The sequence below is a fragment of the Prionailurus bengalensis genome, chromosome A2, assembly GCF_016509475.1.
Source record: "Prionailurus bengalensis isolate Pbe53 chromosome A2, Fcat_Pben_1.1_paternal_pri, whole genome shotgun sequence".
Taxonomy (NCBI): domain Eukaryota; kingdom Metazoa; phylum Chordata; class Mammalia; order Carnivora; family Felidae; genus Prionailurus; species Prionailurus bengalensis.
Window position 1 is genome coordinate 26,441,200 of NC_057348.1, and position 22,375 is coordinate 26,463,574.

Below are 22,375 nucleotides of genomic sequence, written 5' to 3' on the forward strand. Positions count from 1 at the left end.
ATTGTATATCAAAAACAAAAGACAAGAGTCATCAAACTGTTCCTTGTGACACTTGTCTGTTGCACTTAGGAGCCCTTAAAATCCCTGAAGCTTCATTCTTCTGAATCTATTTACAGAGAGTCTGCAGCCAAGTAGTTCTAGAAATAAACTTGAACTTCATAGTTTAAGTTGGAATGCAGGACTTGGTCTGAATATTTTAATTTATTGAGAAGAGTGGAACACAGATCTTAAAAAAAAGAAGATATGAAAATGTGATGTGTCAGACCTGTTGGCTGCAGCTAACGGCAGTGTTCAGAGGAAAGTGTTCAGAGACTAAGGCAAAAGAGCATGATTTAAGAATTAGAGAAATCAGGGGTGCCTGGGTGGCTCAGTCAGTTGAGCGTCCGACTTTGGCTCAGGTCACGATTTCACGGTCTGTGAGTTTGAGCCCTGCATCGGGCTCTGTGCTGACAGCTCAGAGCCTGCAGCCTGCTTCAGATTCTGTGTTTCCCTCTCTCTGCCCCTTTCCCGCTCATGCTCTCTCTCTGTCTCTCAAAAATGAATAAATGTTAAAAAAAATTTTTTTAAAGAATTAGAGAAATCAGTGACTCATTAAAAAGGAAAAACATCAGAATCATAGGGGTCCCAGAAGATGAAGAGAGAGAAAAAGGGGTAGAAGGGTTATGTGAGCAAATCATAGTGGAAAACTTTCCTAACCTGGGGAAGGACACAGACATCAAAATCCAGGAAGCACGGAGGAGTCCTGTAAGATTCAATAAAAACTGACCATCAACAAGGCATATCATAGTCAAATTCACAAAGTACTCAAGCAAGGAAAGAATCATGAAAGCAGCAAGGGGAAAAAAAAGTTCTTAAGATACAAGGGAAGAGGTTTGCAGCAGACCTATCCACAGAAACTTGGCAGGCCAGAAAGGAGTGGCAGGATATATTTAATGTGCTAAATCGAAAAAATATGCAGCCAAGAATTCTTTATCCAGCAAGGCTGTCATTCAAAATAGAAGGAGAGATTAAAAGTTTCCTAGACAAACAAAAATTAAAGGAGTTTGTGACCACTAAACCAGCCCTGCAAGAAATTTTAAGGGGACTTCCTGAGTGGGGGGCAGAAATAAAATCTTGGGGTGCCTGGGTGGCTCAGTCATTTGAGCATCTGACTCTTCATTTCAGCTCAGGTCATGATCCCAGAGTCATGGGATCAAACCCTGCATCAAGCTCTGTGCTAAGTGTGGAAACTGCTTGAAATTCTCTCTCTCTCTCTCTCTCTCTCTCTCCCTCTGCCCTCTCCCCCACTCACACTCTCTAAGACAATTTAGAAAATAACAAAAATAAAAATAAAATCTTAAAAAGAAGTCATAAAAAGAAATCAAAAATAAGCCTAGAAAAAAAATAGAAATAATACAAGTGAGAGCAAAATTCAATGACATAGAAAAGAAAGTAGATCTTAGACATGCTGCCAATTCCAATCTTTCATATTCACCAAGAATTCTGAACTTGGTGCAGTCCCGGGGGAAGGGGTTAGTCTGGATGGGTTTGAGTGATGAGGGGAGGTGCCTGGGGTAGCCGAAGAAGCCCCAGGCCTGGAGTGAGTACTGCAGATGGGAAACGCTATTGGTGCAGGAATTGTTATGCCCTGGGTGGACGGCAGCTAAGGATCACATCCAGAATTGCTTCAGTGGGGTCATCCGTACTGTCCATCCCACCAAGAGGATGGTGGGCAGGGTCTGCAGCGGGATGCAGCTCCCACCTCCCTCGCTGTCACTGGGAAGCATCCACTGGGAGTCCTGAGCGGAGCATATGAAAGAGTCATTTGGACAAACCTAAAAAGTGGGTTTTCACAGTTCTCCTCTGGGCCTGCAGTTCTGGCCCCACCATGTTAGGAGGCCTCAAAAGCAGAAAAGCACAGCTCCCCTTTGCACCCGACTTTTTGCCTTTGCGATTATGAAGAACTTGCTGGTTGCCCCCCAAGCCCACTGGGCATTGTGGTGGGTGCCTTTAATGAGAGTTTTGGAAAGAAGAAAAGGGTTACTCCTCATCACAGCCTTGCCTGAAAGACTGCCAGAAGCTTCTGAAATGACGACGGAAAGCCCCAGGAATCACAAGCAGGCTCTACATCCCACTGTCTGGCGTGGGTCCCTCGGGGCTGGATCCTGCTGGGCAGGCATCGAGGAAGCTGAGGGAGAGGCCATGGTTAGGACTCAATGTGCCATCAGTCTGGCTTCTTGTACAGCACAGAGGCAGCGTCAGGAGAGACTGATGCAAGAAACACATCAGTTTGATGGTGCTGCCCATCGTCTGCCTTCCATATGAACCCCAGTGAGTATTCCCCATCCCAGAGGACCTTATCTGTTGCGTTGTCCAAAGGAAGTTCCCAGAAAGTACAGGGAGATTATAAGGTAGGTCAGGCCAGCTGGAAGACTGCACCAGGTGCTCTCCCAAGTATTTTCCATGAATCACTTTATCAAGCTTTCACACACCCCTAAAAGGTATTTATAACTTGTGCCCATTGTATAGCCAGGAAACTGAGGCACTAAGAGGTGAAGAATCTTGCCCGAGGCCACACAGATAACAAGTATAGAGAAGCCTCTTGGTTTATGAGTGAAGGTGACTATGCTTTCACTGGTTCAGGCAGGAGCTCTGGCCCAACTTCCAGTAGAGCCTGGGGCCGTGTTGGCTCACCTGAACTAAGTGTGTGACAGCTTCAGCCACAGATCACTGAGGCCACACCTGGGGCTCCTGCTGAGGAAGATGACCCAGTTGTTCACTCAGCAAATAGTTAAGTATATCCCATTGCCCAGCCTCCTGCCAGGCAGCAAACAAGCTTACTTACATTGCGGCATCAAAGGGTGCCTCAAGGGACAGCCTGCTCATCTCCTCCCTGTCTCTTTTAGAACCAGGACTGGTGTCATGCCCTCCCTGGAAGGACTCACTCCCTCTTGCTGACACCCCCTTCCCTCTGCCATACTGGAAATGTTCATCAGTGTTGTTTGCCCAAAGCAGTTTTCTGGACGGGAGAAGTCTCCTCTGATTGTTTGTTGTCCCTTGGGGTCAGGCTTGGAAAGCAGGCGATTGATGTAGCTCTGCTCGTAGCTGCCACTCCAGAGGCAGCCCCGAGGCTCTGCCTGGGACCAGTTCAGGCTCCCTTTGAAAGGTAAGGTCAACTCCCTGGACTTCATACCAGCCAGGGCTTTCGCACTCTCTTCAGATAATTTTTAGGTTTTAATTAAACATAAATACTGACTTAAGGTTCCTCATTTAACTTTCCAAGCCCTGGATATTGATCTCTGGACAATTCATCAGTTGGTTAATTAACATTGTTCTGAGATGATGGATATAAATTTTAACATCCACATATACCAGCTTTCCGGTTTGGGGACTTCCTGTCTTAGATTGAGAAATGTTTTATTAAAAGTGGCAATTCACTGGGTCTATTCCAAAAATGTTTGCTGAAATACTCTTCGGCCAGGTTTGGTAGTTTTGGTTTGTTTGTTTTTTAACTCTTTGTCTCTGTCTCTCCTCCTATCCTCCCCCACCTCCCACCCCCATGTGTTTCATCACTTTATTTGTCTCATATCTGTCTGTCTGTCTCTTTCACACATGCAGGCAGGCACAAAGAGATACACTCTCCCCTGACAGTTGGGAGCCTGGCTCTTCTGATCTCTCATCTTGTATATCTTCCAGCATCACTCCTTTAGCCATACAGACTGGGCTTTCTCACCAGTGGCTTCTCTCCTCACTCCCATCCACCCCAAAGTTGGATGATGTTCATACAAACCCTCCATCCTGGAAAGAAGGTGAAAAAGTAGAGAGGAGGTGGGAGTGGTCACAGATGGGGCAGCAGAGATGTCCTCAAATTACCTGCTGAGGTCAGAACCAGAGGGTGACGGTGCAGGGCTTCTGTTCTGTACCCCCAGCTCCCCTGGGGCTCTGGGGCTCAGCGTTGCTGCTCTCTGGACTGGAAGTCACCAGGATGTGGGCCTGGGGTTGCCTATGATGGAATGAGGGTCTTGTGTGACCGTCGTTAGCCTAGTCAGGGAGAGGATATCAGATGACTCCTTTCAGCAGCAGGAAGGCTCCCCTCCCTTGGCTCCCGGAGGAACCTTTCCTTCATTGCTTGTTGGATATTTGGTCTCTATACCCTCCAGGCAATGACTAGGAACTTTAGGGAACACCTAGGGTATTTCCACCCTCCAGCAGGGGATGGGAGAAGAAAGAAGGATTCTTAGTGACAGAAAGTGGCAGCTATAGATGTAAGTATAGGTCTACAATCCCTTACCAAACCTCAAAGAGCCAGATGTGATTCCAAATTGAGAAATTTTCCCATTTTAGAAAGGTGTTATGGTGTGTATACCACAGATTATGTAATATCCCCAGTGGGGTCTGGGACTGCTTTACAGGATCAAATGCATTGACATTTCTGCTGTGCAGTGTATGAATATCCACACTAAATGGGACAAAAGCTATAAAAAACTTCATCTCTGTTCAGATTAAGCGTTGGGTGCCACATGAAGAAAGATTTGGTTTCCATGCTTTTCTTGGATTTCAGAATTGTGGATAAGGGATGGTAGGTCTCCATTCCCTGCTTCCTCTCTCCTGCCTTGGGGTAGAGGTTGGAGGGGTAGGAACCGGGGGATAAGAAGGGGCATCTTGAGGAAGAGTCTGTTCTTCCAAGGTGGGAAGAGAGGCATAAACACAGGTGTGGTCCATGGCTCCCTCTTGTGACCATAAGGGGCAGTCCTGACTTTCATTTGACAATTAGAAAATTATTTAATTTTATAAGCAACTATAAAATTGTTTGACAATTGTTAAATTATAAGAATAATGACCTGTCACTCTAAAACAAATTTAAAAATGAGTGTTTAAAAAATATTCTTATACACACATATGTATAACCAGAAAAGACCCTACAGCTGGTTTATTGATGGTTTGTTTGGTTTTTACATAAATGGGTCCTGCTGGACGTTACGGTTGCCACCCTGCACCCCCTGCCTGCTCTTTTCACTTACCTCTATGTTTTGGGACTCCTGTAGGTCAGAACCCACAGATCCCCCTGGTTCCTGGAATGGGGATGCAGAGCCCTCTAAGGAAAGGGGGGTACAGAGAGGGTGTACTTTGTAGGAACACGATGAATCTCTCAGAGAGGATCTCTGAATTTCAAGAAAGCCTCGTGGGCCCCTCCAGAAACAGGCTGCTTAATTACAAGGTGGTTGTCCTCTCCCCACATTCTCTCTTCCTAAGGTCCTAGAGCCTTTTATTAGGGGTTTCTAAGGTCACTTGTAAGGAAAGGTTCCTCTATCATTTAAATACATTTCAGAAATTCTGGGTGAGACAAAGTTAGATAGTCTGGCCCTTGCTCCAGCCCCAACACAAGTAGAAGACTGACTGGGAAGGAGCAAAAACATCCTCAGAGAGCAGCCAAGATTAGGGCCGAGGCGGGGACCGTCCTGCCACTCCCCTGGATGATGGGGATGGTTTGGACTTAACAGTCTGGGCAGGAGCTTCTGGTCTTTTGTACCCTTGATTGGTGAGCTGCCCCCAGAGTCCCTGCCTGCAGCGTGTGCTGCTGATGTCCTTCCCAGATCCCCTGTACTGACTGCTGCCCCCACCCCCCACCTGCTGGGAGTACTGGCTGCTGAGGAAACACACCTGCCCTTCTCCCAGAGAAGCACCCTCAGATGCCAGGAGGCTCCTTCGAGGTTGTGCCCCATCCTCTTCCTCTCACCTCCTGGGGTTGCCAGACAAAATACAGGATACCCAGCTAAATTTAATTTCAGGCAAACAACGAATACTTTCTTAGCACAAGGATATCCTACTCATTGTTTATCTGAAACTCAAATTTAACTGGGCAACTATTTTTCTTTGCTAAATCTGGCAACCCTACAGTTGGCAGTCAGTGACCGGGGAGGAGTGTGATGAAGCCTTGGCCGCCTTGCCTCCAGGCTGGAAGCTTGCTGGTATCACTTATGCTCCAGGGATCCGTGTGGGATCAGCCTGAGGTTGGGCTTCAGCTGAACCCATGGCTTTGTTTAGCTTCTTCCCCTGCCCCATCCTGCTTTCCTCTCCCACTCGCAGGTTTCCCATGAGAGCTGTCCCCAATAAATTACTTCCACAAAGATTCCTATCTCATGCTCGGCCTCTGGGGACTCAAAAACATGCCCGCTTTTCATATTTCCTGTTTGGAGATGATGCTCAGGGTTGCCTCAAAGAGCAACGTCTAGCCGTGTCATCCCATGGGTTCTGGGGCTTCTCATCACCGTAGGCAAACGGCTTATTCTACTTTTTTTTTTTTTTTAATCTGTGAAGGCAATAATAATAGTGACATTGCAGGGTAGATAGGATAATGCAAGCAAGCAATCAGGTACTTGGCAGGTCTCCCTAAATGGAAACAACAGCTGTCATTCCATAGCCTTTAGCTTCTAGTCATTTTCACTTCCTTTGTCCTACCTTTTCCTTTCCTTTCTTTCTTTTTTTTTTTTAATTTATTTTATTTTTTTTTTCCAACATTTATTTATTTTTGGGACAGAGAGAGACAGAGCATGAACAGGGGAGGGGCAGAGAGAGAGGGAGACACAGACTCGGAAACAGGCTCCAGGCTCTGAGCCATCAGCCCAGAGCCCGACGCGGGGCTCGAACTCACGGACCGCGAGATCGTGACCTGGCTGAAGTCGGACGCTTAACCGACTGCGCCACCCAGGTGCCCCCTTTTTAATTTATTTTTGAGAGAGAGTGTGAGTGGGGGAGGAACAGAGAGAGAGGGAGAGAGAGACTCCCAAGCAGACTTTGCGCAGATCCCGATGCGGGTTTGAACTCACAAAACTGTGAAATGACCTGAGTGAAACCGAGTCAGACGCTTAATGGACTGAGCCACCCAGGCACCCCACTTTGTCCTACCTTCTTCATCTGCTGACACGAGTGGATATGATTCCCATGAGGCTGATGGAGATTTGTGGCTGTGATCCTACTTGGGCCTCTCTCTTGACTTCTCTTCCTAAAGTTATGAAAGTTTTAGTAAAAGCCACTCTTGGCAGCAGTTTACAAGGCAGGAAGGGGAGCTGAAGAACAAAGCAGAAGAGGGGAAGTATGGACTCAGCTCTTTCTCAGCTGCCATCACTTCCAGGAACATAAAATACTCTCATATCCCCAACAACTTTGCTCTGACGTGTCAGAAACAGAGTGTCCAGAATGGCCATCTTGAGCCAACTGATGCCACCAGTGCAATGCTAGGCAACTTTTATAAAGACCGAGACAGGCTTGTGTGTTATGATTAGGAGTGATGTTCAGATATATTGTTACAAAGGGAAAGCTCCCCTACTGTATCTCTGGAAGGACACTTCAGAAACTCATACCAGGGGCACCTGGGTGGCTCAGTCGGTTAAGGCCAACTCTTGATTTCAGTTCAGGTCATGATCTTGTGGTTCATGAGTTCGAGCCCCGAATCAGGATCTGCACTGACAGTACAGACCCTGCTTGGGATTCTCTTTGCCCCCGCCCCCCCCCCCAATTTTGTGCATGGGCGCTCTCTCTCTCTCTCAAAATAAATAAACTTTATAAGAGAAAGAAAAAGAAAGAAAGAGAAAAAGAAAGAAAAGAAAGAAAGAAAGAAAGAAAGAAAGAAAGAAAGAAAAGAAAGAGAAAGAATGAAAGAAAGAAAAAGAAAACACCACTGGCTGTGGGATCTGTGTTGATTTCCTCTATCTCTCCCCCCATCTGGAACAAGTTCTATCTCCTCTGAGGGGAGAAGGAAGGGAAGCAGAAGCTGCAGGACTGCAGAACACGACAATAGCCAAAGACTGAAGTTTCGGGAAATAGCAGACAGTGGAATTTTTAGAAAAGACATTAAGAGAGAAGGTCCCAACTGACTCAGGCTCAGTTTTGGCTGTGCAGGGCAACCCTTTGCCCCCAAAGGAAGTAGAATTAGCACACCCATCTATGAATTACTGCATTCACTAAACATATGTTGAGTGTCAGGCAGGGGAATGCTGTGGTGAGCCAACACAAACAATACCATCCCCATCCTCATGGGGCTCATACTCAAGTTATGGCAGCCCCAGCCCCTCTCCCCCACGCACTCCTGACTCATAACACACAACTGGTGGTGGCACGGTGCAGTATGGAGAGCACCATCTGGAGTCAGACCGTCTGCTCACCAGTTATAAACATGTGATCTTGGGCAAGTAACAGCCTCTTGTGCCGCAGTCTCTACCCCTTTAAAATGGGGATGATCATAATAATAGCTACTTTGGGATTGTGTGAGAGTTCCCCGAAATAACATCTGAAAAGTTTTTTTTCATAGCACCTGGCCCAAAGAAAATACTTGATAATTATCATCTATTATTATTATTAATTATTAAATATAAACACTATTTGTTTTACGGGTACGGGGCCAGCAAGTACTTACTGAATAAATGCACAGATGAAACCTGGCTTAAATTTGAAGACAGGACCATCTGGACCAACTCAGATAGATACACTACTGTATGCTGGGAGCCACAAGGGACATTGAGAGCGGCTCCTGTCCTTGGAGTGCTTGACAAATGCTCAGCAGAAGAGCTGCTATATATAAAGATGAATGAATGAATGCATGCATAAATAAATGACTATGAAGCGAGCTCCCGGACCGAATAAACACATCCGGAGTCCCAACCCCATTCAGACATTCGCTCATAGAGCATTCTCTGGAGTGAGCACCAGGGGGCACTGAGCTCGGCCAGTCTCAGCTACTGATCACGATTTATCCCTAGGTTCTTAGGCGAACTCCGCGCGGTGACGTCATATCCGCGCCTAGACGTCACTGACGCTTCCGGAGGGCGAAACAGGAGCCAAACGTAAACATCCCCGGAGTTTCCCGGGCCCAGGGTGTGGCCTCTGCGGGGGAGCTCCGAGCTTTGGCAGAGTCTTGCAAGGAACGGGATTCAGGAAGGTGCCAGGTTAGTCCGACCGAGAGCAGAAAAGTGGAAGACCATAGCAGAGCGGTTGTTCGCCGGGATCGGGCTCAGTCGGCCACGCTGTTGACGCTAGGACGTGTGCGCCAGGCGCGCGTGCGCAAGACGGGAGTTGCGGAGGGCGGCGCGTGGCATTCTGAAGTACCTATCCGCTGGGGTTTGGGACACTGTGCGGCTGGGGAGGTTCCGCCGCGCACCTCCCTGGGGGTTTGTGCTGCGGGGTCTCGGTAGCGGATGGTGGCTGCGAGGAGCGAGCGGGATCATGTGTGCAGAGCGCATGCGCCCGGCGCCAGGTGGGCGCTAAATAAGTGGCGGATGGTGGTCGAAGAAAGTTGAAAACAACCGAAGTGCCCAACAGTGCATGATTGAGCTTTTTTTTTTTTCTTTAATGACTGATTTGGCCCCAGCCTTATGTATTTAATGTGTACTGTGTGCGATGCAGTTTTTGATTCTTGAGAAACAGTATTGAACAAGATATTCCTGTTTCTTGTGGAGTGTACGTTATGTTGGGGTGGAGGAGGGAAGTACAGGTAGATAATAAATGAGTTACGTAGTTGTGTTAGAGGCGTAGTAAGTTCTATGAGAAAAAACTAGAGCAGGAGCCTGGAGGGGTTGCCGTATTAAATAACCACCAGACCAAAGCGAGGGGGGAGAGTTGATCAAAGCCATGAAGGAAGCAAGGGAGCGAGCCACCTGGCTACCTGGAAAAAGAGTATTCCCAGCCTGCGTTAAAGCTAGGAGCCAGGCGCAGAGGCGGGAGAGAAATGGTGTGTGAGGAAGAGCTAGGAGGCCTCTGGTGGAAGGGGTTGAGTAGGGGAGTATGGTAGGACATGGATCAGAGCGGTTGGAGGAGGCAGGGGTACAAATCAGGTAAGGCCTTGCAGGACCGGTAGGTCCTTTAGCTTTACTCTGAGTAAAATGGGAACCGTTGCAAGGTTTTGAGCAGAGAAATGGCCGAGGCTTGAATAGCTTTTAATTGACTCATCCTGGCTGCTGTAGAAACTAGATTGGGAGGTGCTGGGGCGAAGCAGGTGGAAGTAGGGACATCTGTTACTAGGAGGTCATTTGATGAGCATCCTTGCAGCCATTACAAAGTCTGGCTTCAAAGATTATGATAACAATGGCTGTGGAAGTGCTTTCATGGTACTGAGCCTGGTGGATATGGCAGGCTGTATGAAGGGCTACCTGACATCCTCTCCTTTAATATCAGGATAACCTGCAGAGGGCAATACTGTCACTGACCTTGAAGCTCAGGCTATGTGGAGGTGACTGCTCAGTAAACACTTGTTCCTTAAGTCTTTTTTGGTAAAATATATATGACATAAAATTTATCACTTTTAAGTGTATGTTAACATTGCTGTGCAACCATTATCACGGTCCATTTCCAGAATACTCCTTAAGTCTTCATTGTTTTTGACAGCCTGAGCCCCAGGCCCCAATCTCATTCCCCTACCTCAGGCAGCCAGCTCTGTCAAGGCTGATAGTAACTCTTAAAAAACACCTATCATGTGTGAGACAGCGAATGAAGTGATTCTTCCTGTTCTTCTAGTCAGGGAAGATTCTAATGATTGGGAAAGAATCATCAGGTAGTTATTTCTGCAGTGTTGAAACCAAAGATACCCTTGAACATATAGGCCTAAGACATCACCATTCAGTAAGTGTTTACTGAATACATACTCTGCGCCAGACACAGTAACTATTAAGTGGGTGGTTGGATGTAGCTCCTTGACCTTGACTTGTCATTTTCTCTGGGGATATCATCTAGGAGTAGTAGGAACTAAGCCTGATGCATAGGTTTTTGTAAATGCTGGTTTAGAGCTTTATGACCTTTGCTAGGTCCCTTTCCTTGGTTGGACCTCAGTTTCCTGGTTCCTTTAGTGGAGAACCAGATATTAAACAGTATTAAGAGGTTGCATAACAAGGGAATCTAACTTGGAACAGGGTGTCAAGGAAGGCCTCCTTGAGGTGAAACTCCGAGAAGAGGAGGTAACCTGTAAGCTAAAATTCAAAGGATGAGTAGGGGCTATGCAGAGGGAGAGTGAGGTGGGAGTAGAGCCAAGGACAGGGATTCTCCACAGGGGGATCAGCATGTTCTGTGTTCTTGAAAGATCCAAATCTGTTAGGAATGACATCGAGGTCCATTCCAGGAATTCCTCTTAAACCCCTTGCTGTTTAAGCTTGGTCTTTTGTGGGTTTGCGAAATAGCCCTGTGCAGACATGGCTTCCAGACAGACAACAGGCAGACCCAGCATGTGATGGGACAGCAGAACTACCACCCCTCATTCTGCCCATGTACTGTGTGGACTGAGAGTAAACAAGAAGAGGGCCTTCAGATCCTAGATTTTATTCCTGTATGCAATTTTCTTTTTTTTTTTTTTTTTAAGAGATATACTAGGGGCGCCTGGGAGGCCCAGTTGGTTAAGCGCCTGACTTTAGCTTGGGTCATGATTGCACAGCTCATGAGTTCGAGCTCCGTGTCAGGCTTTATGCTGATAGCTCAGAGCCTAAAGCCTGCTTTGGGTTCTGTCTCTCTGCCCCTCCCCTGCTCGTGCTTTCTCTCTGTCTCTCAAAAATAAAAAGAGAGAGAGACATCCTACTAGAGTGGTCTTGAGAGGACTCAGGAGCCGTTGGAATCTGTGTGCTCTTGGGCAAGTGTTCCCTCTCTTTGCTAAGCCTCAATGTCCTCTTCCCAAAAATGGGAGTGATAATAGCTTTTACCTCGTGGGATCATTTTGAAGACTTATGACCTAAAGTATGTGAAGCGTTTAGCATAGAGCTAGGTACTAAGTGATGATAAATGTTCATTGGGATTATGCCATTAGAATTTAAGAGTACAATGGTCTGGCATATATAAAATCTGGAAACTTTGTGTCTGTCTGGGTAACTTTGGTTTGACCAGAATTAGATTAGTTACTATACTAGGAGTTCTTTTATCTTTTTTTTTTTTTAAGTTTATTTATTTATTTGAGAGAGAGAGAGAGAGAGAGAGAGAGAGCAAGCAAGTGTGAGCACAAGCAGGGGAGGGGGAGATAGAGAGGGAGACATACAGTCCGAAGCAGGCTCCAGGCTCTGAGCTGTCAGCACAGAGCCTGACATGGGATTCAAACTTGTGAACTGTGAGATCATGACCTGAGCTAAGTCAGATGCTTAACTGACTGAGCCACTGAGGCACCCCACTATACTAGGAGTTCTTTTAAAAAACAAATGAGTCAGGTACTTGGCTGGCTCAGTTGGTAAAGTATGTGACTCTTGATCTTGGGATTGTGAGTTCAAGCCCCACATTGGGTGTAGAGCTTAATTAAAAAAATAAAGATGGGTCAGATTGTCATTAAAAAAGTGAAAAATAGCTTGTACCTTGCTAACTTCTAGCTCTCTTGACTTGATTTCTAGATGTGGTCAGTGTTGGAAAAGATGCCAGCTCCAGCCACTACATATGAAAGAATAGTTTACAAAAATCCCTCTGAGCACCACTATATGAAAGTGTGTCTGTAAGTTCAGTTTCCTAAGTTCTACTTTTGATTACTTTTTTATGAGTCTGAATAGTATGAAATACATTTTTTCCTTTTTAATGTTATTACAGAGAATTTCAAGACCATGGGGTTGGACTGAATGTTGCACAGTTCAAACAGCTGCTTATTTCAGCCTTGAAGGACCTGTTTGGGGAGGTATGAATCACTTAGTAGATTGAACACTCCTTAGATCTTTGTAAGAAATACTAAAATGGTGCTTTTCCAAATACTTTTTTAGAACTGTAAAACCATATTTGAAATTGCAGAAGTGGACTCTCAGAAATATACTTTGGGTAGGTTTGTTCTAATATGCCTTCTGTTTGATGAGCAACTTGTTAGACAAATGTTTGTTTTAGGCCAATACTACTCACGGTATGGTCCAGATCTGCAACCTGCAGATAGTTTTTTTGCCCATTGTGAAGATTTGTGGCTCGCAGCAGAATCAGCACACCACTTCCTTTACTGAGAAAGTCTCCTTATGTGAAAAATTGAGCTGAAACCATCAGAGGAGCATGTGATTCTTAATCGTGGGGTTGTGAATTCGGGCTCCACATTGGTGTAGAGATTACTAAAAAAAAATAAAAGAACAGCTGAACGAAACAATGTGCTTAGCAATCTTGTTCATTTACATTGTGATACAGCCTCTTATTTTATCACAGACCGGCACATTGAGTAGTCCTCTTTTAGCATTCTCTTGAAAATAGTAGAATTTTGAGAGAGAACAAAGGCAGATGACTCAGAAAATTGCTTTCTGATTCATATGTTTTATCAGATCCATCTGGTAAGCATCTCATTAAAATTAAAAACATATACTCCACAAAAGACTCAGTTAAGAGGATGAAAAGACATATTACAGACTGGGGGAACTATTTGAAACCTGCATATCTAGAATATGAAAAGAACTCTCAAAACTCAATAGTGAGAAACCAAACATTGCAATTAGAAAATGAGCAGGGGCACTTGGGTGGCTCAGTTGGCTGAGGGTCCGACTTGATTTTGGCTCAGATTGTGATCTCATGGTTTGTGGGTTCGAGCTCCATGTCGGGTTCCATGCTGACAGTGTGGTGCCTGCTTGGGATTCTCCCTCTCTCTCTGCCCCTCCCCCAGTCAGGCACATGCTCGCTTGCTCTCTAAATAAATAAATAACAAAAAGAAAATGAGCAAAAGATATGAATAGACATTTCACTAAAAAAGATGTACCATTGGCAAAGAAGCACATGAATGAAAAGTTCAGCATTGTTAGCCATTAGGGAAATGCAAATTAAAAACACAGGGGCACCTGGGTGGCTCAGTCGATTGAGCATCCGACTCTTGATTTTGTCTCAGGTCATGATGCCAGGGTCGTGGGATCTAGCCTCTGTCAGGCCCTGCACTGAGTATAGAGCCTACTTAGGATTCTCTTTCTTTTTCCCTCTGCCCCTCTCCCCTGCTTGCTCTCTCTCTCTCTCAAAAAAATATTTAAAAAAATACACGATGAGTGGGGTGCCTGGGTGGCTCAGTTGGTTGAGCACCCGACTTCGGCTCGGGTCATGATCTCACAGTCTGTGAGTTTGAGCCCCGCGTCAGGCTCTGTGCTGACAGCTCAGAGCCTGGAGCCTGCTTTGGATTCTGTGTCTCCCTCTCTCTCTACCTCTCCCCCACTCATGCTCTGTCTCTCTCTCTGTCAAAAATAAATAAACATTAAAAAAATTTTTTTTAAAAATACACGATGAGATATCACTACACACCTGGCAGAACAACTGAAATTTTATAGATAGCGATAACATTAAAGGCTGGCAAGGATGCAGAGAAACTGGATCACTCATGCATTGCTAGCGGGAATGTAAAACGGCACGGCCACTTTGGAACACCATTTGTAAAAGAAAAAATTAAACCTGCAGCTACTGTACTACCCAGCAGTTACACACCTGCGCATTTGTCCCAGAGAAGTAAAAACTTACTAGTGTTTGCACAGAACTCGTATGTGAGTGCTTATAGCAGCTTTATTTGTAAGAGCCCAAAAGCAGAAGTTAGCCAGATGTCCTTCAGTGGGTGAGTAGTTAAATGTTCGTACCATGGAATATACTCGATAATAAAAAGGAACACACTATAGATATATGCAGTAATGTAACTGAATCTCCAGAGAATTATGTTAAGTGAAAAGCTAGTTCCAAAAAGTAACAGTCAGGTGATCCCATGTATGTAATGCTCCTGAAATAACAGTTATATAATCTGGAGAAAGATTAGTGGTTAGGGGTTGGGGGGAGGAGTGGCTGTGACTAAAAAGAGGTAGAAGGAGCAAGCCCTGTGGTGATGGTATAATTCTTTATCTTGATTGTGCTGGTGGTTGCATGAAACTACTTATGTGGTAAAATTGCGTAGAAGTACACACATAAACACGCACACACGCAAATACACAAACATGAGTGCGTATGTCACTGGTAAAATCTGAATAAACTGGTCGATATTAGATTTTTGGTTTTGATATTGTACTACTGGGGGAGGCTTTGAAGGGTGCGTAGAACCTTCCTGTAAATTTCTTTGCAACCTCCTGTGACTGTAATTTTTCAAAATAAAAAGTTCAAGGAAAAACTATTCCTTCTATATGGCAGGTATAAAACCTGGTTCCTGAGGATGTAGCCATGAACAGACAGGGCATCTGCCTCATTGATGAATAGTCTTGATTATTTTAGTAGAAAACTCTGTTGAACAGTTACTGGCAAGAATAATGAATATTATGCGAGGAAGTATGTGGTTCCTGTATGTGAACCAGCATACCAAGCAATTGAGCTTAAGCTTGAGGATCAGGGATGAGACCTTTTATTAAGTAGGCTTCATGCCCAACGTGGGGCTTGAACTCATGGCCCTGAAATTGAAAGTCTCATGCTCTACCAACTGACCCAGCTCCCAGGGATAGGACAGTTTAAACAAAGACTTGAAAGGTGAAGAGTCACTAGCAGTATGAAGAGGTACAAGAAGAACATTCCAGACAGGGAATTGTAAATAAGCAGGACCAGTACTACACCACTACTAAATACTGTTTTTTTGGAGGAGGAAAGCAGTTGACAGGATTAGTTATTAGACTTTAAGAATGGTGATGACAGGGGCACCTGGCTGGCTCAGTTGGAGGAGCATGCGACTCCTGATCTCAGGGTTATGAGTTCAAACCCCACACTGGGCATAGAGATTACTTAATAAAGATTAGTGATGACAGTAGTCTCCTAATAGTATTATTCCATACCTAGGTTGATGCAGCCTTACCCTTGGACATCCTGACCTACGAAGAGAAGACCTTGTCAGCCATCTTGAGGATATGTAGCAGGTACAACAGATGGTGGCATATTTGTGGTATAACAGAGCAGAGAGCTGAGTGGAGAAATAGAGCAAAAATGCTCTCCTCTCAGTATGAGAAGAGTTTTGTCATTGTGAACCCTGAGCAGCTTTTAGAAGTTTAAACTGGGAAGGATACGAACATTTATCCACCGAGCTTACACTATACAGAGGAAAACTCATGATTTGCTTACAACTGTAGTGTTTCCCAATTGATGGTCATGGTTGCAAATTCAGAGATGTGTATTTTAGAAACATTCCCGGGGCTCCTGGCTGGCTCAGTCTGAGGAGCATGTGACTCTGGATCTAGGGGTCATAAGTTCGAGCCCCACATTGGGTGTAAAGATTACTTAAATAAAATTTTTTTAAAAAATTCCTAATTGAGGTTCATTGTATTCTCTGCCTATAACATATTGTGCTTTTACTTTTGAAGTTTTCTCATTTAAATGAGGTTTTCTGGACCTAATTTAACTGCCTGGACCGTCATGAAGGTACTAGGGAGATGTCACCGCGACAAATCTTTATGTATTCTTGATCTTTCCACAGTGGTCTTGTAAAATTGTGGAGCTCTTTGACTCTGTTGGGATCCTATAAAGGCAAGAAATGTGCTTTCAGAGTGATTCAGGTAAAGCCCATTCCTTCACATATCCCAAACCAGGTTGAGTAGGGATGAAACTGCTTTTTAATACATGTTCCATTTTTGTGCCTGCATAAATCTAGTATGGCTGACACTATTCAGCTGGGAGTGGTGGGGAGGGATAAGGACTTTGTTGCTTCTGGAAGTGTGAGACAGAGCACTTAGATTCTGGATTTTATGGGAGATGTTTGGGGATGAAACTTAGAGATCTTGTGGAAAAGTCTTAACTTTTCATTTGTTGCTTAATGCCTAGTGCCCTAAATAGTGGAACACGGTCTCTGAACTTACTATCACTTATTTATATAAGGCCACCTCTAAGGATGCTCTTTAGAATGCTGCTGCATCAGCTTTGCTTACCCCATGAAATTAGGCATGTTTCCACATGCCCCGTGTTTCAGTGCAGTCTTTTCCCAATATTTCCTTAACTTTTTCTTTCTCTTACAGGTTTCTCCATTTCTTCTTGCCTTATCTGGTAACAGTAGGGAACTAGTGTTGGATTGAATAGTCTTCAATGTCAGAAACATTCCTCCGCTCTCAAAAGGTACTTTTTGATGCCAGAATCACATCTGAAGATTGAAGCAGTCTAAAAGTTCTGATTGCTGGACTTTGACAGTGCTGAAGATGTTCCCAGTAACTTGCAGCTATCGTTGGTGGGGTGGGCTTCAGAGGAGAATCTGCCTGAGCCGGCAAGTGCCAAGCAGGTGGCACATTGAGCAGATGCATGTCCGAGTTGGAGACCATGCTGAACTCAGCAGGGCCTTCACACAGAGGGACGTGGCCGCCTTCTCAGAATTAACGGGGGATGTCAATCCTTTGCATTTAAATGAAGAGTTTGCAAAACACACCAAGTTTGGAAAGACAATTGTACATGGAGTTTTGATCAATGGGCTTATTTCAGCTCTCCTGGGAACTAAAATGCCAGGGCCAGGCTGTGTTTTACTTTCACAGGAAATTAGCTTTCCAGCCCCTTTATATGTTGGAGAAGTTGTTTTAGCTTCCGCAGAAGTGCAAAAGCTAAAGCGGTTCATTGCTGTTATTGCAGTGTCGTGTTTTGTAATAGAAAGTAAAAAGACTGTTATGGAAGGCTTGGTTAAAGTTATGGTCCCAGAAACTCCCAAATCCTGAAACGTGTGTAAAGATGCACGTTCAGGTGCTAGTGGTACTATTCGTCAGGAGCCTCTGAGGAAAATAGGTTTTGCTGCTCTTCACTGAAGGATGGCTTATAGACCCAGAAGCCTGAGTTGGGGAAGGGGAGCAGGGAGAGGGGTGTGCAAAAGTCCTCTATCCAATCCAGTTTTATGCTTCACGCAGACTTGAGTATATTCATCATCTGTCTAGGTTTTTAAAATTGGAAAATTATTGGAAAGGTTATTTAGCTGAAGGTTCTACTTTTAGGATTTCACATCTAGTTAGATATACATTTGGATAACACAAACCTGCCTGTGTCTGTGGAGAGTAAATTCCTCACTGAATTTATAACTACCATTTAATTATTGAGGACAACAACAGAAGTCAGGTCGTCTTTGAACACCTACCTTCTACCAGTCAGCATTCTTAGATCCTGTTGAGTAGTTTGCAGGTCAGAGTTTATTGTAATTTGTTCCCGTTTATACCACGATGGCACCTTGTTCCATCATCAGTGGCATTTGTCTTCCAGATGGTTTTCCTGTTATTGGAGAATGGCTTATGCACACATTTGGACTCATTTATGTAAACTCTGTCAATCTCATGCATAAAACGAGGATAAGGACACCTACCACACAGGATTGTTGGAGTTGATAGATGCAAATCTCTAAGTACCAGGTCTAGCCTGTAAAGTAGCCACTACTGTCATCCATTTTCCCCTGTCAGTGAGGTTAGAGATTGTCCTCAGTTTAAAGCAAACTGGCCCACAACTAAACAGATGACAAGCTAATTTTTCAGGATGTCAACCAGTCTAAACCTGGGCTAGTTTGAATGCAAAATTTGTTTTGGTAATCCAGATTATTTTCTCCCTCCCTTGAAAATACTGTGGATTCTCCCCTTTATAAATAATACATGCTTATTGTAAACATATTGTAAGAAATAAAATGTATAAGGAACACTGGAGGCCAAATTCTTAAAAGAGTTGAGGGGTAGTGAAAATTAAACAGTATCAAAAAAAAAATTGAGGGGTACTGAAGAGGAAATGCGCTTAATGTGTTAGTACTGAGTGATCATCCCCAATGCAGCCAACATAACATAATCTGTAGTACAGCATCCACTTCTGCTCTGTAGCTTTATAGAGCGGTTCTACAGCTAGATGCTTTGATCAGGAAGATGAGATCAAGTGTAATTGGAGGGATCAACTCACTTTTCCTGGCAAAAGGTTTTTCTCCTGGTGGATCAGTAACTAGATTTTGTTTTTACATCAAAGGTAGAAGTTAAGCAGATTACTAGAAAAAGTCATTCTGGGCACTAGAGGGCAGTGATGTGTATAAATATTTTTAAACTGTTAGGTGTTGTATCGTACACTAGTTGGTGATGGGTGAGATGAAAATACTAAAATCAATGTGAGAAACAAGGATGCCATTCCCATGGGCTTCAGAATAGACAGCATGTGCGGGCTCAGGTGCACCTGAAGAAGACTCATTTGTAAGGTGAAAGACTACACAAGCTGAAGTTTTGATACAGCATTGGAAAACAAAATGGAAATTCTGAAAGCTAGAACAATCCTGAAATTTGTATGGAACCACAAAAGACCCGGAATGTTGAAAGCCAAAATAATGTTGAAAAAGAAAACCAAAGTGGGAGGCATCATGATTTCAGACTTTAGCTTCTACTACAAAGCTGTAATCATCAAGACAGTATGGTATTGGCACAAAAACACACACACAGACCAATGGAATAGAATAGAGAACCCAGAATTGGACCCACAAATATATGGCCAACTAGTCTTTGGCAAAGCAAGAAAGAGTATCCAAGAGAAAAAAAGACTGTCTCTTTAGCAAATGGTGCTGGGAGAACTGGACAGCAACATGCAGAATAATGAAACTAGATCACTTTCTTACACTGTACACAAAAATAAACTCAAAATGGATGAAAGACCTAAATGTGAGACAGGAAACCATCAAAATCCTAGAGGAGAAACAGGCAAACTCTTTGACTCTAGCTACAGTAATTTCTTGCGCGACATATCCAAAAGCAAGGGAATTAAAAGCAAAAACAAACTATTGGGCCCTCATCAAGATAAAAAGCTTCTGCACTGCGAAGGAAACAATCAACTAAAAGGCAACCAACAGAATGGGAAAAGACATTTGCAAATGGCATATTGGATAAAGGGTTAGTATCCAAAATATATAAAGAACTTCCCAAACTCAACACCCAAAAAACAATCCAGTGAAGAAATGGGCAGAAGACATGAATAGATGCTTTTCTAAAGAAGACATCCAGATGGCCAACAGACACGTGAAAAGATGCTCAACATCACTCATCACAGGGAAATACAAATCAAAACTACATGGAGATACCACCTCACACCAGTCACAGTGGCTAAAATGAACAACTCAGGAAACAACAGATGCTGCTGAGGATGTGGAGAAACGGGAACCCTCCTGCACTGTTGGTGGGAATGCAGACTGGTACAGCCCTCTGGAAAACAGTGTGAAGGTTCCTCAAAAAATTAAAAATAGAACTGCCCTACGACTCAACAATAACACTACTAGGAATTTATCCAGAGAGTACAGGAGTGCTGATTCATAGGAGCACATGTACCCCAATGTTTATAGCAGTGCTTTCAACAATAGCCAAATTATGGAAAGAGCCTAAATGTTCATCAACAGGTGAATGGTTAAAGAAGATGTGGTTTATATATACAATGGAATACTATTTGGCAATGAGAAAGAATAAAATCCTGCCATTTGCAGCAATGTGGATGGAACTGGAGGGTATTATGCTAAGTGTAATAAGAGAAAGACATATCAAATGTTTTCACTCATATGTGGAACTTGAGAAACTTAACAGAAGACCATGGAGGAAGGGAAGGGGGGAAAATAGTTACAGAGAAGGAGGGAGGCAAACCACAAGAGACTTAAATACAGAGAACAGAGTTGATGGGGGAGGGCGGGGGAGAGGGGAAAATGGGTGATGGGCATTGAGGAGGGCACTTGTTGGAATGAGCACCCGGTGTCGTATGTAAGGGATGAATCACGGGAATCTACCCCCAAAACCAAGAGCACAGTGTATATACTGTATGTTAGCCAACTTTACAATAAATTATATTAAAAACAACATTATCAATACAAAAAACATATATATATATATATGAACTTGAACAAAATACAGACTCAAAGCCAAGACTGATTGTTCCTGTAGAACTCACTCTCTGGGACTAGCAGCAGTCTTGAAGTATAGGTCCAGAAATGGAGTGTGATGTGATCATTAATACTAGTAACTACCATTTTTTTCACTATTTTCTTTTTTTACCTTTTTACTGTTTTTCACCAATTTTCTTTTTTCTTTTTTTTTAATTTAAGATTTTATTTTCTTTTTTTAAGTTTACTTATTTTGAGAGAGACAACACAAGTGGGGGAGGGACAGAGAAAGACAGGGAGAGAGAGAATCCCAAGCAGGCTTCATGCTATCAGCCGACGCAGAGCTCGAACTCAGGAAACCGCGAAATCATGACCTGAGCCCAAACCGAGTTGAACTGAGCCACCAAGGTGCCCCTTAGATTTTATTTTTAAGTGATCTCTACACCCAATGTGGGGCTCAGATTTATAATCCTGAGAATAAAGAGTTGCATGCTCTGTCGACTGAGCCAGCCAGGCACCCCAATGAGCCAATTTTCTACATTAACTCTAATCCTTGAAAACTTTGTGAATTAAAGTTAATGTCCCATTTTAAAGGCAAGGAAACAGACTGATCTGTGACTTGCCCAAGGCTGTACAGCTAGCATGCAGTGGAGCTGGGATGCAAATAGCCTGCCTGGCTCCAAAGCATTTCTTTCTTCCATCTCCCTGTGGGTCTTATAATCCCATTACTGGAGCACTGTCAGTTTCTATAATAGTATCTTGTTATGTGGCATAAAGTGTTTGGAACCACCATTGTATAGAATTCTTTTTATATTCAAAATGTGCTAGATCTCATTTCCTGCTATAGTTGTAGTATTATCCTAAACACTGTTACTTGATCGCTTCCACCCATAACCATCACCTACCGTTTTTCTCAGTTGACACTCAGTGATTGTCTTTAGAGCAGAATTACTGAAATCATTATTCTAAAGGTGAAAAGTTAAGTGTAGGCCAAGTATGGTGGGGGAAGGGGAATGTACCAGATCTGACTGGTAACTGATTTATACTGTGTAATTCAAAAGTACCTTCTCAATATGAGCACTTTGCCTTTCTTTTTCTTTTTCTCCTTCCTTCCTTCCTTCCTTCCTTCCTTCCTTCCTTCCTTCCTTCCTTCCTTCCTTCCTTCCTTCCTTCCTTCCTTCCTCCGTGCTTGCTGGGTCCCATAGTTGTCTTTGATCTCCGTAAATCAATAAAAAGTTGGAATTGAGAAGGAGGTGAGAAGGGACTACTCTGTAAGTGATGACTTACTGTTTTTACTCAGATTTTCTCAAACCACTCATGGTTTGTAAAAGCTAGCTATAAGAGAAACTGGCTGGTTGTCTTTTTCATGTTGAGCCCTGGAGGAGATGCCAGAAAGAATGAGTCTTCTAATAAAAGCATGGGTTACCCTCATATTAGGAAATTCTCTCTTGGATAATTGAGAGGTGGCCTTGCTTGTACTAGGTCACAAGTGGAAGGAAGTACAAAAGTACTAAGATAGCAGGCCAAATTGTACTAGCACTTTCCACATAGGGGCATTGTAAGACTGCAATTTATGTAATGTTTGATTGCTACAGAAAGATCTACCCATCTTAAGCAATTTCAGCCTAATGTACTGGAAAATTGCTTAACAGATTTTTATATTCTATTAGAAACATTTCCATATTGGTGAGAAGATGCCACTCATTTCTTTTT

The 22,375-nt window shown here is 43.8% G+C and overlaps 2 protein-coding genes across 3 annotated transcripts; both read left to right on the top strand.

Annotated features, from left to right (window-relative positions):
- The first annotated feature begins 1,343 nt into the window (after positions 1 to 1,343).
- Positions 1,344 to 18,474, top strand: RPP14 (ribonuclease P/MRP subunit p14). 2 transcript variants are annotated; one of them, XM_043587766.1, is made up of 7 exons: positions 1,344 to 2,310; positions 8,736 to 8,921; positions 12,327 to 12,424; positions 12,517 to 12,601; positions 15,670 to 15,746; positions 16,301 to 16,379; positions 16,836 to 18,474. In XM_043587766.1, exons 3-7 carry the CDS (start codon positions 12,327 to 12,329, stop codon positions 16,890 to 16,892), a joined length of 396 nt encoding a protein of 131 aa, XP_043443701.1. In that variant the 5' UTR covers positions 1,344 to 2,310; positions 8,736 to 8,921; the 3' UTR covers positions 16,893 to 18,474. The 2 variants fall into 2 exon arrangements, with proteins under 2 accessions (XP_043443701.1, XP_043443700.1); XM_043587765.1 differs by lacking the exons at positions 1,344 to 2,310; positions 8,736 to 8,921 and adding an exon at positions 9,034 to 9,229.
- On the top strand, positions 17,109 to 17,516 carry HTD2 (hydroxyacyl-thioester dehydratase type 2). Its single transcript, XM_043589399.1, has one exon. The coding sequence runs from the start codon at positions 17,109 to 17,111 to the stop codon at positions 17,514 to 17,516; it is 408 nt and encodes a 135-aa protein (XP_043445334.1).
- Positions 18,475 to 22,375: the final 3,901 nt, after the last annotated feature.

Bases quoted from the DNA above. Each gene is read 5' to 3' on its own strand.
- RPP14 (XM_043587766.1), top strand. From the start codon at position 12,327: ATGTGGTCAGTGTTGGAAAAGATGCCAGCTCCAGCCACTACATATGAA. The intron at 12,602-15,669 runs GTATGAATCACT...TTCCATACCTAG, and splicing joins TGAAGGACCTGTTTGGGGAG to GTTGATGCAGCCTTACCCTT. The intron at 15,747-16,300 runs GTACAACAGATG...ATCTTTCCACAG, and splicing joins ATCTTGAGGATATGTAGCAG to TGGTCTTGTAAAATTGTGGA.
- HTD2 (XM_043589399.1), top strand. From the start codon at position 17,109: ATGCATGTCCGAGTTGGAGACCATGCTGAACTCAGCAGGGCCTTCACA.